We start from the raw sequence: 17,060 nt of genomic DNA on the forward strand, positions 1-17,060 counted from the left end.
ACTAATACTTATAGCCAAATGAATGACCTAGTCCAACAACTGGCACAAGACACCATCAAGTACCTATGCAACATAACTTATAACAACTTTTGCCTTTGACATCCTAAACCATGTGATTAAAAATTAATCCACACATTAAGTGAGGTTTCAAAAATACATGTCCTCATGACAATGATCCTTGAGGAGAGAGTGAGACTTGAGAGAGGTGATTCCCAAGTTCAAAGCATGCCAACAAGCAATTCAATGTGGCATGCAAGGTGCAGTGAAATATTGACTAAGTAGATTGACTAAGTAAGCTAGATCTAGCCTAGTATGAATCAACCAAAGAAATTTCCCTACTACAGATCCATAGGTGTGCTCAAGTGGTATGGCTACAAGTCATGTATCTGATCGGAGCAATATTGTTCCACTAGCTGAAGAGCATACTTATATTGAGACACAAAAATATAGCCCTCAGAGTGAACTACCTCCATCTCCAAGAGATAAGACAATAAACCAAGGTTTGTCATCTCAAAAGTGGCACAAATCTTGGCCTTGATTTCTACTATGGCAGCAAAATTTGAATCAGTAATCAACAAATCATCTATATAAAGTAGGATATAGTCGGTCCCCTCTAAATTGATATGTATATATAAGTTCCGGTCATAAGGGGTAGAATGGTATTCGTGACTTTCAACGAATCCATCCATCCTCTTGAACCAAGACAAAGATGCTTGCTTCAGCCCATAGAGAGCTTTGTGCAAGCAGAAGACCTTCTCTTTCCGGTCAATATAAGAAAACCCAAGTGGCTACTTCACATAGACTTCCTTCTCTAGATAACTATTTAGAAAGGTACTTTTGACGACCATCTCATAGATCTACCACCTGTAGTGAGCGACTAGCATAACCAACAAACTTAATGATGTCATCTGTGCAGTAGGAGCAAAGGTCTCTTCATAGTCAATGCCTTGCTTCTATCAAAATCCTTGCACTACAAGGCGAGTCTTTTATTTGTCTAAAGTTCCATCCGCTTTTAGCTTTGTTTGAAAGATCCACTTTATCCAAATGACTTTCTTGTGGCTTGGATGGTCCACTAGGGTCCAAGTCTCATTTCGATCAATAATCTCAAGCTTCTTTTCCATGGTCTCTTGCCATTGGGGATGCTGAAGAGCCTTCTACCAACTATCTGGCTTAGAATGCGCTATGTAATCAATTGTAAATAGCAATGCAAATGAAGCTTGAGAGGCAAGCCGAAAGATCTTCTAGGGCCCTCTAGAGTGGAATCCAATGAAAGAATCCTCAAATCCTGCATGGTCTCCTTGTATCAACGAGGTAATAAGTCTCATAGAGTAGGCCTGGGACGGAAGAATCTACGTGTTGGTCATGAGTGAGAAGAAGGCCTAGCTTAGTAGGCACTATCTCTAATAATGTAGGATGAGGAATTGGCTTAGAGTCTGGTACAAATGATTGCACAATATCACTCTCCTAAAAAACTACATCTCTCCTAACAATCACCTTGTTTATCCAAGGATCGAACAAACACTAGACTTTTGCTTCAGAGATGTAACCTACAAAGAACAAGAGATCAGCTCGGAGAGTGAGCTTTCTTATGTGATCATCAGGAGTGTGCGTATAGGCATGACACCCGAAGACTCTAAAGTGGAACACTACAGGCCAATCGCCAAAGAATGCCTTGTACGGAGTCCACTGAGGGATAGCCGTAGTCGAGCATCAGTTGAGGATGTACACCAAGGTGTTAACAACCTTGATCCCTAGATAATCAGTAAGCTCTGCTGCTAGCAGCATAGAGTGAGCCATGTTTACGACTATGCAATTTCTATGCTCTACAACTCCATTGTGTGAGGGGGAGTTGGTAGAGGTGAGCTAGTGAGAGATGCCATGCTTCTGTAGAAACTCGAGAACTCATGGGAGGTAAACTCACCACCACTATCATCCCTCATGCAACCAATACAATGACTAGTTTGATTATGAACCAACAACACCCAAGAAGAAAAATATGTGAAAGCATCAGACTTATGCGTGAGAAAGTATACCCACATATATCGAGAGAAATCCTCCACAATAAAAAAGAAATAAAGCGTGTTGTTCAAGGTAACAATGGGCATCAATCCACAAAGTTCAATGTGAATCAATCTCAAAGGAGCCTCAGTTCTATGTGTGGACTGTTGAGGAAATGGGATATGGTTGTGTTTCCTAAGTTGATATGCTTTACAGATAGCTTCAGGCGTGGAAGGCCCTTCACCATTTGTCAGCATGATATCTCATAAAGAGAATCATATCCGAGATGCCCTAAGAGAAAATGCCAAAGATGCTCATTGTTCGTCGGCTCTTGTGCAGTGACTAAAGCTTGGAAGTGATGGAACTCAGAGCCTTCAGTTGTTGGCTCACAAAGAAATGATGTCATGTGGTACATGCCGCTAGGCTCTGCTTTACCTAAGTAATCACTAAACCAATCCGAGAGTCAAGGATCTCGAGTGTGGTCATTGGTGAAGAAGAATACTCGTCCCAACCGGCAATGCTGCTGAATAGATGACAAGTTCACCCCAAGCTAGGGGACATAGTATATATAATCCAACATAGTGCGATCCGTGTTAGAAATGCGGGATCTAGAGCATGGCAAAACCGGAAGCTATGGAGGATGAAATGAGAAGTGTGGACTCATGATGGAGAAGACAAGGACACTGTTTGTTACACAAGTGAATTAGGTTCCAAGATTGAGACTTGGACTCATAAACACAATCTTGTGTATGTGGACAATGACATTGACACTTCACTGAAAAGAAAAGAGTACTATCATTGCATTAAGAAAGGAAGCAAATACAATGCTTTATAGGAAAGTAGGAAACTGCAGTAAGTACCATTGTGCATATGGGATAAGTTAGCCTGCATATCTTTGACCCTGAGACTCCATACAAAGAGGCTATTTGAGTGTGATTGCTGATTCTCAACACCCCTCCTCAATCACAACTAGAAAAGGCACAAAGTGTGTAGAGGCTATAATGAAAACCACCTGCAAAGTGTGGGCATACCACAGACATGGCAAAACACCAGAGGCTGTCACAAAAAAGCTAAGTGTGGGTACCATAAACATGGTGGACATCCAGAGGCTGTAACAGGGGCCTCACAAAGTGTACAGGGACTGTAATGCCAAGTTACATAAGGAGTTTACAAAGCTTATGGCAGGAAGCATTAGGGCAAGGAAGTACAAGGCTTTTAAAACAGTCTATCAAAATTATGAGAGTACAAGGACTGATGAGTCTTGTCCTTCCGATCCTGGTGGTCTTCATCTTCATCTTCTTCTTCCTTTGCTCCATTTTCTTCTTCTTCTTTGACTGCGACTAGATAGGCCTTTTGGGATCTCTTTCTTGCGTGGCAGAACTTCTCGGTGTGTCCGGTCCTTTTGCAGAAGTCACAGAAGAGCTAATCCTTCTTGCCTTTGTACCTGTTGCCAACATATAATGCATGCTCATCTCTAGAGGTACTTGGTTCTTCTTTAGTTTTTAGCTTCTTTTCTTCTTCTAACAGTGATGCCTGGATATCAACAAGTTCAGGATTTGGCATGTTGATTAAAGTTATTGATACATTATTATATTCAGGAGGCAAACTCTTAAGTAGAACAGCGATGCAAACATCTTCATCCATTTTAATGTTGATTCCTGCAAGTTGGGTTAGGAGTCCTTCCATGTAATTGAGATGTGTGGCAAGTGATGTGCTGGACTTCATTTCAAGCCTGAAGAACTCAATCAGGAGACCATACTTTGATGATTTAGATTGTGCACCGAACAGGGTGTCAAGTCTTTTCCATGTATCCTGTGAGGTCTCACAGTTATCCACATGATGGATATAACTGTCGTCTAGCTCCAGTTTGATAATGGCCTGTGCTCTGTCATCATTCTTTTGCCAAGTAGTTGCAAGGTCCGCGTCCCGAGGTTTCTTCTCTTTGCCATTTGTGATGGCCCAGAGACCCTTCTTCATCAGGATGAGCTTGATGCGGGTTTGCCAAGTGTGGAACGCGACTCCTTTGAATCGAGCATTTGGAGAGTCTTTGCCCATGTTAGACTTATGGGAACAGTAGCAAATCAACTTCAGACTTATTAGATTTGAGCAACAGAAGAATTGGTTGAGAGACACAAGTGCTAAAAAACACTAATTGAGTGTCAATGAATACCAAATCTGCAAAAGTCTTTTACTCTTTTAAAAATCCAAGTGATCTTCCCCTTCTCGATTTGATGCTGATACCTTCAGATCTGAGTGACAGTACTTTAATGAACTTCAGAGAATATTGCTCAGTGATTAAAATCACTGTTGATAACTTCAGTGAGAGAAACAGTGAAAAATGTCACAATTTTGAAGCTTTGGCTATGGTGAAATTAGGGTTTCTGAGACAGGGGCCTGGTTTTTTGCTGATTGCAGGAGCTACAGTGGATCATTTTCAAAAATTTTTATATGCCTAGGAAGCTGACTTCATGGGCTACCAAAGCCCTATCATAATCGTCAAGATTGTGGCCTGTATGAAGCACGCAGACACGTCGAACAGAAGCAGGCGCAGTTCTGACAGGATTCCGCGATTTCCGCAATGCTGGAGCCAGGGTGCAGTAATGTCGTCGATTCTCATGCCAGGATGAAGCGCCTTGAGCAGAGGAACAACTCCCTAGAAGAAATCGTGGGCTGAAATGGCCTGGTTGAAGAGTTATGGAAGCTCCAAGTAAGGTAGGTCCTATCTGGCTATGGCAGACACAGAGCAGAGATTGAGAATTTTCACAATGCTGAGCTCCAGATGGTCCAATGTCCTGGATTGATGTGATACAGGGAAGCTTTATGAGTTGGGGAATACTTTTCCAGAAGGAAGCTCCAAAAGATTTGACCTGTGGAGTGAGATATAAGCAGCTCAATCTGACAGGGTGCTGCTGGCTATGGCTGCCATGGAAGCTTTAGTGAGAGTAGAGTTGGGAGATGAAGTCATGAGCTGACATTGAGCTAGATTGAGGTTGAAAGGAATCAAGAGAGGCTAGACAAGCAATGCCATGCCCAACTGGGCTCTGATACCATGTTAGAAATGCGGGATCTAGAGCATGGCAAAACCGGAAGCTATGGAGGATGAAATGAGAAGTGTGGACTCATGATGGAGAAGACAAGGACACTGTTTGTTACACAAGTGAATTAGATTCCAAGATTGAGACTTGGACTCATAAACACAATCTTGTGCATGTGGACAATGACATTGACACTTCACTGAAAAGAAAAGAGTACTATCATTGCATTAAGAAAGGAAGCAAGTACAATGCTTTATAGGAAAGTAGGAAACTGCAGTAGGCACCATTGTGCATATGGGATAAGTTAGCCTCCATATCCTTGACCCTGAGACTCCATACAAAGAGGCTGTTTAAGTGTGATTGCTGATTCTCAACAATCCGGAACCCGGTCAATGGCAAAAGTGACACGATCGTGACCTTGAATCTTGATTGAGCTTGAGTTGGGTTGCCACTACCCTGAATCTTAACTGAGCTTGAGATGGTTTGCCACTACCCTGCCTCCCTTGTTGGGGGGTGCTTGATTGAGGAGCGAGAGTTTGGGACTTGGGTTTTGGTTGTGTGTCTCTAGCCTTTGAGTAACACTCATCATCAAAATGGCCAACCTTTTGACAATGTTGACAATATCAAGTTTTCTTTGGTACATTCTGCCACCTGATTTTAAGAGATGACTAGGTGTTCCCTTTGGTCTCACTAGATAGAGTTTGAGTCTGAGTGGAATTTTCAGTTTTCTTGCCCTTCCCTTGCTATCCCTTCGAGAAAGAAGTAAAAAGAATCGCCCTCTACAAGAGATACACCATGAAATTGATCCAACAATTGAGCGCGACGTAGTAGCTAACACTAAATTCATAGTACATGAGTATACGGGCTATGAGATCACCTGCTACACAAAGGTGAAATACTTCCTTGGCAACTTGTTTAGGAACAATGTAACCTAGTCATCAAGGGACTCAGGAGCCCCTATAGTTGACATTTCAATGAGGAGTCATCGATACTCTGCCAACTTGATCTTCGGGTCATATCCAACAGTGATTTTAAAGTTATGAAGCTCACAGTCCAAGTTTATGCGACAGGTCCTATCTCCAACCGCATAGTGGCCAATCAAGTGTTCCCAATGCTTGGACACTAAGTCAAAGTGTTGAAGCTGAGATTGAAACTCGGGCAATTAGCCTTGTATCAGTTCAACAATAGCGGAGGTGTTCCTAGCCTTCCATGAGCGAATAACCTTGTATGGAACAAGTCTGGGATTAGGTTGGGGTTGCAACCTTTGCACAATATCCGAGAAATTTTGTGAGTTAAGGTTATGTCTCATCATTAGATTTGACCAAGGAGTATAGTTAGACCCATTAAAATGAGTCTTATCATTAAATGCATGCTTGGTTGATGAGGACGAAGAACCATGAGGTGTTTGAGAGGATGGGTACAAGTAGCATGTGTAAGGTGGTGGAGGTGGAGGAGGTAAAGAAATAGGATGACGAGATGGATAGGTAGAAATAGGTTGTGGGTATCCAATGAGTACCGATTGATGCGGAGGCATTGGAACATGACTATTTTCATAAAGTGCCGGTGGAGATTGAGGCATTGGGACACATAAGCCCTCTCAAAATGTGGGCTGGGGTACTATAGAATGAGCAGGTGGTCCATAGGTAAAACCACGGAGGTGAATTGTGGTACCAAATGCTTCACACTTCAAGCTAGTGAGTGCTCCTTCTTCATCTTTTCCTTCCGCTTTTACATCTCATGGTTAATTTGATTTTGTTGAATCATCATTTACATTTAATAGCGAAGAGGAACCTAACTAATTTTCCACTACTACACCAATTACAAATCCATTTAATCTCCAACCCATCCCCCCATGGGTGTCCAATGAGTACCGATTGATGCGGAGGTATTGAAACATGACTATTTTCATAAAGTGCCGGTGGAGATTGAGGCACTGGGACACATAAGCCCTCTCAAAATGTCGGCTGGGGTACTACAGAATGAGCAGGTGGTCCAATAGGTAAAACCATAGAGGCGAATTGTCGTACCAAATGCTTCACACTTCGAGCTAGTGAGTGCTCCTTCTTCATCTTGGTTAATTTGATTTTGTTGAATCGTCATTTACATTTAATGGCGAAGAGGAACGTAACTAATTTCCCACTACTACACCAATTACAAATCCATTTAATCTCCAACCCATCCCCCCCCCCCCCCCCCCCTTCTGTTGCACACTCCTTTCAATCTCCATTAAGTGCACCTCACTACACTACAAAAACCACAGTGAGGAGTTCCTCGCACTTAGCCAAAGCCTTTAGGACCTCTCCTTTCTCTTATCTGCGTGGTGTATCCCTAATGGAGGCTCATCCTCCCACATACACACTTTCACAACTTTTTCTTACCTTTTCTTCATTTCAAATGGAGAAATCTATCTTCTTCAAGACTTATGAACCAATACTTGGTTTGAAGAGTTCCTTCATCCTAAGCACCATCTATATCTTGTGGAAAACAACAAGTAAATTCAAGAGATTGAGAAGTGTTGTTTTGCATATCTAACATAGGAGTGAATGAACATGGGGATGTGTATGGAAGAGATAAAAGAGATAGAGATGAAGATGAAGGTGGTAGAGAGATGAAAGCTTTGTACTCCATGCTAGTTTCCACTTCAAGATGGCCAATCTGTTGTAGAGTTTTTGTCCTTTTCTTGCAAAATCATTAGACGGATGCACTAAATCTAAAGGCAAAAACTCAGATTTACCTTCAATCTACTATTGAGCTTGATGCATTAAGATAAGATCGTACTCAACTTGTGTAATCTCAAAAGATCAAAGCACTCCATGGTAATCCAATGACTCTCTAGCTATGTTGGATCTTGGTGGAGTAGGTTGTGTGACCTACTCTAGCTCGAATCTCGAAGTGCTAGACTCAGGAGCATCATGATGTGGTAAAGATGTGTTCAAAGTCATCTTCCCCTTTGTGGTTCTAACTTTGGTAAGGAGCTTTCACATCAAGACCAAGCTTTCTCTAAGAGTACTTGGCTCTAATACCATGTAAAGAAATACCCTAAGGCAAAAACATAGAAAAGATGTACGACAAAGAGTAAACTCAACATAGAATGCAATTAGTGTTAGGGTAACTTAAAGACAATGAACACACTGAATGAAAAAGTGAATGAATAATGAATATTCAATGCCATGCAGGGAATGAATACTAAACCTCAAACTCTCGTGTCTCAGGGACCAAGGCAAAGATAATGAGTTGGAGAGTGTGTCCTACTACTAACGAATCCTGAATCACAGCAAGGCAGCCTCCAAGATGTGAGGCAGCAGCAAACACAGTAAAGGATGATGCCGGTTCAGTGTCGGACAAGTAGAGGAGAGAGAAAACCAAGCAAATGCAACCACTGATGATGAAGTGGCAGGCTGATGGCAGCAAAACGCAGGTTTGATGACGTGGTAGGCTGATGGAAGCAAAAAACGCAGGTATGGTGATGTGGCAGTCTGTACAGCAGCAGCAGATCATAAACGCACCAGCTCTAGATGATGTGGCTGATCAACAAACGCAGCAGAAATTGATGTAGACTGTGCAATGGATGCTGGAAATAGATGTCAGATGGGTGGAGACAATGTCGGGCAGCACGACTGAAATGTCCTCCGCAAACGAGGTGTGGGCAGCAAAGCTGAAGTGCCTGAAACCTACAAAAATGAGATTGAGGCTGAACGGAGGGCAGCATGCCTATTTATAAAAAGTTTCAAGTCTTGAACAGTCTAGAATCTCTCCCTGTTTTAACTCTCTCAAACCACTCCCTGTTTTATGATTTTTACATTAAATGAGCATTTTTGGGTTGTTCAAGAGGCTAATCAGCATGTAATACATATGTTAGCTCAACATCCACTCTTTTTTGGCTCATCAGCATACATCTTGATGACTCTTTTTTTCTTACCTAGAATTATATGCTTTAGCATTGCCTACAGGCATGAGTGTTCATTGCAAAGAGTCCAAACTGTTATGTTTGAATGTCAAGAATTGGCATCAACTAGCATGGCTAGGAGAGATTCTGAATTATCATGTTGCCATTAACATGTGGACTATCCTATGACTTGAAATGTCACAACCTATAAAGTATCAAAACAGTCATTGCATGTTATATTGAGAATCATGAAATCTATTATCAGGTCATAATTACAATTTCCCCTGCCTTTAAACATGTGGACTAAGATCATATTGATGATTTTACATCAATTCTTGCCATAATATACAAGACATACAAACTTCTCACAGAAGAGTGGATTGGGGGCCACTTCCACAGATGGGAGGTGATTCCTAGAATCATTACTTGATCCATTTGACCCATGAGGTGCAGTCATGCGCCATTGATATAAAGGACATCTCTATTGTAGAGACTTTCTCCAGGATCTAGATGGAGATTATCCACCTCGTGGGAGATGGGAGAGACTACATGGTGACACTTAAGTGTATTAGGTGGAGGACAAATGCTTTTACTCACACTTAGGATTCATGTACCTTCTTCCACTTTGAGTCACATATTCTTTGGCATTACAGCCCACCCAATTGGCTGTCTATTCTTGATATTCATGAGCACAGTTGTGGCTCACAAGTTAGCATCGTTGGAGAAATGTGCTGAGTGACAGCAACCTTGGACCAAAATGTTGACTTCTTTGTGCATAAATCCTCAGAAGAATGTTTTTGGAAACTGGACCATTTGTGCTGAGAATTGGATTTTGCAACATTTTCAGGGTTCCATATGTGAATACCCCTTTTATAACAAGACTAGTTGTCACCTGGAAAGAGGCACTCTCTCACATCAAATGGACGAGTAAATGTGAAGATAATTTTAGAATTGGAGCATTTTACACAATGCACAAATGACTTTTGGCTGCCAAGGGAGAAGAACAACAACAAGAACCATAAAGATGAATTACAATAAGAAAGAAGAAGAAAAAGGGGAGGAACAGGAAAGGAAGAAGAGGAAGACTAGGTAGTAAAGGAACATCAAGAAAAGGAGTGGGAGAGGAGGAAACAAAAAGAATACAATGTCTGGTCAAGTGCCATATTTAACCTTCTACCAGTTTCAAGTTTGCATCTTAGGTACGATATCACATCTACTCTTATAAAATGAACAATTGTAAAACTCAAACTTTTTGCTCAGCTTCAATGAAATCGGGAGAACTACAAACCTGCTGAATGAGAACTGGAACTGCACCAGTAAGCTGTTGTTTGAATCTGGATTCATCGACAATGAATACGAACTGATTTGCTGCTCTGGCGATTTCCTTGAAAAACTCTGAATGCTTAGCAAAGGAAAATTGGAAAATTGAACCGAGTGCATCTGAAATAAACACGCACTCATTTTGACTAAGGACTTTGCTACTTGAAGGTCAAAGACCAGTTGTTACCTTTTCCTTCATTATAGATTCCCTGCCTTCTGTGCCTCTTTGACCAACAATTCCAAAAAGAGTCCCTTCTTGGATCATGTCCGCATCATCAAAAGCAAAATCTAGCTACAAGCATGATGAAAACAAGCTTTTCAGTGATGCAGATGAGAATTCCTGCAAACAACTGAAAGCAAATGATGAGCAGATTCTCAGAATATCAAATTTAAACCCAAGTATCTCTGGTGAAAAATCTGCATGAGTATTATGGACAAGCAGCGAATCAAGTCTCCATGGAATCAATCTCTTTTCTTGAGGAGGGCCAGCGAGCAAGTGGTTGGTTACCTACTTAAGATACCTAGGATATATAATGTGCAGCCTCTTTGGCCATTGTACAGTTAGTAAAGTTGTGAATATGTCGCAAAGTATACCTGATCATCTAGCCTTTTCCCATAGAAGGCCATAGCCAGATTACATGGCATATTCAGTGCTCACACAGATTTTCCCTCTCCCTCAGATGGGTTAGAGACTCTCCCCACAAAGCGGACTGTATTTCTCTTACTTTCCCTTCACTGTATTCCTTGCAGTTTATAATCAGTTTCAATTGTAGCTAACAAAGGGGTAGATCTTTTGACAGGGTACAGTACTTCAGTCCAGCTCAAGTAAAGATGTGAAGGGCCACCCTTAACGACTTCAATGAAAAGGATGTCAAAGAGATCCTTGATGTGGAGTAGATGTTAGTATAGTTACTAAGAAGTCTTGCAATAAGTGGAGCAAGAACCCTTTATACTCAATAACCTTCACTATATTCATAAGATGGGTAATTATCCTACAGGACACCATCTCAATGTCACTCCAGTCTAGCTCAAGTAAAAGATGCCAAGGGCCACCCTTAACTACTTCAATGAAAAGGATGCCAAAGAGACCCTTGATGTGGAGTAGGAGTTAGTATAATTATGAAGAAGTATTGCAATAAGTGGAGCAAGAACCCTTTATACTCAATAAGGTTCACTATATTCATAAGATGGCTAATTAGCCTACAGGCCACCATCTCAATGTATTGCTTGACTTAGAGGTTCATCTCAACCAAAGTTTCCTCCATAGACCACCTGAGGAAAAGAGACATCAGACAAAGCTCCACAAGAAGCCCATGGATCAAAAGGAATCCAGCATGAGCATGTCACATGGTTAACTTACTAAAATGCAAGTAGTGGTGTATGTGACCACCATTGACTAAGCTAGTTTTTCATTTTTCCTTTTGGTGAAAAGGTGAATATGTGGACTCGATACCAGATCTTGAGCATAGAGTAGAAAGGTCCTCAGTAGCATTGAAAGAAGACCAGCAACCCCCTGAAGTAGTGCATTTTTCACTTAGGATCGAGCTCAGTTACAATCATCCTGAGAGTGAGAAGAACTATTTCTCACTCTGACAAGATAATGCAAAAACATGAAGAAAATCAGCCTTTCTTCATGGTTGTCCGGCTGTTCAGGACCCCAAACTGGAAGAAGAGCTTCAAAAAAAGGGGTTGTCGTGAATTTACAGGCCTGCTGTCCTGAAAAACAGCATTGAGAGAGGAGGGAAATTTGATTTGATGATGAAAAAGTGGAGGATGACAGTGGAGATGGCCATGAGAAACTTCAGGATTATCTTCAGCTGCTGACAAAGGATTGCAGCAAGCAAACTTGATGAAAATTGTGGGTGTGCGTGCGTGCGTGCGTGCGTGCGTGTGTGTGTATGTGTGTGTGTGTGTGTGTGTGTGTGTGTGTGTGTGTGTGTGTGAGTGTGAGAGAGAGAGAGAGAGAGAGAGAGAGATATGTGTATTGATGCATCACAGTCTACCTCTAAGCATTCGGTGATGGATGCTCCTAAGAGTCGTGCTTGGCAGGAGCTTGCTTTGAATGTTCTTAAACAAGATCTTTGGTCCTGGCTCTACCCATCAGATCCAGGATTCACTTTTTACTCAGCACAACATATCACTACATAGTCTAGACTAGATCGTATCTACGTCATGCTTGATGATGCCTTCATGCGAGAGATCTTGGACATGCAAGTCTTGCAAAGCTACGCCTTGTCAGACCATTTCCCTATGCAATTTAAGATGCTTGCATGGTCGGTGGTTCCTTTTGCCCAGTTTTTGGGCAAACTTCCATTGCGCTTCAATTCGTCTTATTTGAAGCACCCTGTTTTCAATGGTTATACGGGGTAATTTCTTAACTGATTCGTGTCTGATTTCTCGTCAAGAGGAGCTCCCTCCTTTGAGCAATTGATTGGTAATGTAAAAAGGATAGCCCAACAATATGGCATCCATCATGTATCCCTTTGTAAACAATGTCGACAAGCGGCAAAGGAACTATTAGCCTTGTGGGTTCATTGAGTCTTTAGTCCCCGGATGATACATTCTTGTCCTCACTAGCTATTGGTTGATCTTATCTAGCAGTTCCAATTCAGATCTTATCAGCAAGCTAAACTAAAATCTTTTGACTGACAATTTGCAAGATGCCTCTTGCTAGTCTCATAAATTCTTTCGGGGTCTACATCCTTTCCTTGCCCGTGAGAATATGGTTAGACTACATCATGTAGATGGGCACATGGTTATAGATCCACAGTCCATTGTTCACATGTGTCGCAACTATTTTTTGGAGCTTCTTGGAACGACCCAAACTCCTCTGAGCATATTTCTACAACTTGTTTGGCTTTTTATGATTTGGTTCATGACCACGTTTCGTTTAACATACAAATTGCATTGGAAAGTGGCATTCATGAGAAGGAGGCCATGGATGTTGTATTGCACTTACCCATAGATAAAAGCCCCAGTTGGGATGGCCTCACTAATGAATTTTTTGAGACCTATGCCACTCACCTGGCAAAACCTTTGGCTGTGATATTTCAACAGGTTTGGGAGACAGGAGCTATGCCAACATCATGGAAGGAGGGAATTATTAAATTAATTGTGAAAGTACCATCTCCATCAATTGTGTAACATTGAAGACCCATCTCCTTAATGGACTCAATGTATAAAATTTTCTCTAAAGTGCTAGCTAACTACCTCCATAGACATCTCCCTGCCATTGTGCACCCCAATCAGTATTGCAATAAGGGTAGAAACATTTTGCATAATGTGCGGAATATGCAGATGGGAATTGACTATACCAAGCACTCTATCCAAAAGGTGATATTAGTGAAATTGGATTTGGAGAAAGCTTTTGATTATTTGGACTGGTCCTTTCTTGTAAAACTGATGCATACTATGGGATTCAGGCCATGTATGTCCCAGGTGATCAATACCATCAATGCTAATGCTTCTTCCAGGGTTATGTTAAATGGTGGTATTACTGACCCTTGGATATGGTCGCAACCCAAAGTGTTGCTAGCTCCCAAGCTCAAGGGCGAGTTCATTTGGCTCTATGGCTAGGAGGTCACTTTGATGTCCAATCCCTTTTATTTCTAGATATGGCTTGTGTTATGTGTCATGTGTAGGTTGGATTCTAGGGCGACATTTCATTCATATTAGAGTATCAACCTACAATTGAACGTGAGATGTGATGACTTGCACAAAACCATTTTTTCTCACAAAACCATGATGTTTCACGCCTAACAAGTATGTCTTTATCTCATTCAGGGTGGCATGGGACACTACTAATCAAATTCAGCGTATGCACGAATTGGAAAATCTTCGGCCAAGATACGGAATCATTAGAGATATCCCAGATTAGGCTTTCTGCAGCACCGAAACGCCTAAGATCTTGTAAAAATATAGGTAGAATTTGCAGGAGGAAAGTAGCATATTGCGATAAATATATCCCGTGGTCTTCCTACATGTATCATAATCCATAAATATCGTGCATCATCATCTCTTTTCATTACTTGCACTATCCCTTTGAGGTCTTCCCAGTATAGTATGGCCACACCTCCAGAACCCCTAGTGCTTCCTAGTTTTCTAGCTGCTAGACGAAATGCACTTTCCCACCTATATCCCCGCACGTCTGGTAGTCGGCTACCTTTACATTGGTGTGTTTCTATGTACATTTCTATATCTATGTTTCAAAAGCTATCTTCAAAGTAACCAGCATCCAAGCGTAGGGCTCCATTACAATTCCATATTGACATCCAAAGTGTCTCATAGGCCTCGTACCATCATGAAGTCCTTTTGTCAGTGATGATGACTTGTCCATCCCTATAAATAGCCCACTTTCCCTCTTTGCGAACCTCCAATACCTTGGGCATGTGTTCTCTGCGATGCACTATTTGTGTTCGGGTAAGGTCCTCATCCAAATAAATCTTCTCACCCTTGAGGGCTCTCCTCTTGGAGAGGAAGGGCTTTTTTTTCTCTATGTCCGCAAAGCGAAGAATCAGAGCCTTGGACTTAGAGTCATCTTTCCCCACTCTCCAAGCACTCACGATAGGTACGTCTGAAGCCCCAATTTTGTCAGCAAGTGTCTTAGCATCTTCCTATTGGCTCCTCTTCTCCTCCCATCCTACTACCCGTACATGTAAAACCCTAGCCCATCTCTTGGTCTCTTCTTCCAAGGTAGCATTCATTACTTCAGTCTTGTTCATTGATGTTCCCTTATTCTTTTTTACTACCTCAACCCATGGGCTGGCTTCTTCTATTTGATTCTGTGTTGTCTTTGCCACTTTTGCCCATGAGTGAACCTCCCTTTCACATGTCTTCAAAGTCTCTTTCTCTTTTTGTAGTTCTTCTTGCACGTTCATTTCTTTTTTCTTAAATGTATTCAATTCTTCCCCCAGTTCTAAGATTTCAAATTTATAGGCATCTACCACTTTCAGCATTTCAGTTTTCAGCGTGTGCATTTCGGACAGCATTTGTGCTTGTAAGTCATTCTTAATCTTTATATGCATATCTTGCATTTCTGCCCTCTGACTTACTATCAGTTCGGCTTTGACTTGCTCTCGTATTTCTTTCTCCAATTCTTGTCTCATAATTCGTAGTTCAGAGCGAATCATGAGATGAATTTCTTCATATTTATTTTCATTCATGATGCGTGAGGTTTTTCCATGCCTGTCAGGTCCAATCACAGACCCTACGGCCATACGTCTTGTACCATGTGTTCTTAGAAGGGTGTTGAACATTGCTTCCATGGATGGTTGTGTTAGTTCTTAATCAGATTCATCTCCCAGATATTCATTTTCCACGGTTTGATGCTTGCATTTGTCTACATTATCCATCTCTCACACACTGTGTGCAAAGCCACTCAGCTTGTACTTTGTACTGTCAAATCAGAGCAATTTATGTGATTCCTACAAATTTCCAGGGTTTTCCTAACCCCTCACTAAATTTTATTTATTTTTTTTAGCAAGCCCGGTAATCTTTTACGAGCCCAAATGCCTTCACATTGTTTACAGTCACTGCAGAAATACAAATTGCAGCCCTAGTTAGTACATTACTGCATACTCCAGAACATGATCAAAAGCAAAGTCAATGCATCATTGCCTAGTCCACAAGCCAGTGCATCAATACAGTCACCCAGGTCTGCATTCATGTCATTCTAAGTACATTCGTGTCATATCAATCTGATTACATCTGCAATCTCAGTACATTGGCATCTGGGTCTGTGTCAATACATTACTGCATACAGTACGCCTGCGTCAATGCATTCAATACATCTCTACATCACTATAGTGCTAACAACAAGTCTGCCTCACGCCAGGTACATTCCTACTCACAACAGGTCTACCTCACGCCAGAGAGGTGGCTGCCTCACGACAGGTCTGCCTCACATCAAAGGGATACTGCCTCACAACAAGTCTAGCATCACGACAGGTCCCTCCCGACAGGTTTGACACCATGACAAGTCTAACATCACGCCAGGTACGTCGCATCAGGTCCTCACGACAAGTTGTTTGTCCCCGTTAGTCTATATCAGTGTAAATGGGGTCCATGCGCCTATTGTGGCCATGGACCACCAAACGGGTTAATCAGCACAAGGGACAAGTTGTATAGCAATGTCTCTAGACTCCCCACGTGGAAGAAATGAAGGGGAGAAGTGGTATTTCCAAACCATGTGGCTTGGTTTCTTCAAGTTGGGGGGTTGTGTCAATTTCATGTGACCTTGCCTAATATCAACTCTCCTATTCTTTGATAATTCTTTGTCTCTTTTGTAATGGACAATTTGAACCTCTAATTAAAAGGTGAAAAGCAAGCCCCTTAGGTAGCCTCCTTGCTCCACAAAAAGAAAAAGAAAAGTTTGAACAAATCTGTGTTGAATGCACTCTATTTACAATCCTATCTTTCTCAACACCCTATCTCTCTCTCAACTCTAATCACCACCTATTCTTGCACTCTCTCTCAATCCTCTTATTCTCTCGTGAATTATACATTCTCTTCCACCATCCTGGCTTCTCACGGAGTACACACTTTTGATGCACCCGTTTCTACCAAACCTCAATACATAGAGGATGAAACATTTTCCAAGGACCCAACATGCACATGAGACATGACACAAGCCATATCCACAAATAATAGTAACTGGACATCACACTCATCTCTCCTAGCCATAGACCCAAACGGGCTTACCCCTGAGCCTAGGAGGTAGCAACACTCTAGGTCATGACCACATGTCAAGGGTTGGTGTCCCACATCACAAGCCCACATCATGTCCACAACATTGCAATGTACAAATGCACCGCCCAATAGGC

At 41.7% G+C, this 17,060-nt stretch overlaps 1 protein-coding gene and 1 pseudogene across 4 annotated transcripts in view; both read right to left on the bottom strand.

Moving 5' to 3' along the window:
• Positions 1-17,060, bottom strand: part of LOC148011820 (NagB/RpiA/CoA transferase-like superfamily protein) — a 91,003-nt gene that overhangs the window by 37,367 nt on the left and 36,576 nt on the right. For 3 of the 4 annotated variants that reach the window (XM_087670006.1, XM_087670009.1, XM_087670008.1), the window contains exons 4-5: positions 10,427-10,531; positions 10,208-10,321 (exon numbers count right to left, since the gene is read on the bottom strand). In XM_087670006.1, coding sequence (XP_087526132.1) covers positions 10,208-10,321; positions 10,427-10,531 — 219 coding nt within the window. The remainder of the gene's footprint in view (positions 1-10,207; positions 10,322-10,426; positions 10,532-17,060) is intronic. The other variant, XM_087670007.1, reaches the window with a different exon arrangement.
• LOC148011821 (uncharacterized) lies at positions 14,028-15,373 on the bottom strand (annotated as a pseudogene).

Source organism: Lygodium microphyllum, chromosome 28 (genome assembly GCF_053477565.2).
Source record: "Lygodium microphyllum isolate KBCC chromosome 28, Lygodium_microphyllum_v1.1.10, whole genome shotgun sequence".
NCBI lineage: Eukaryota > Viridiplantae > Streptophyta > Polypodiopsida > Schizaeales > Lygodiaceae > Lygodium > Lygodium microphyllum.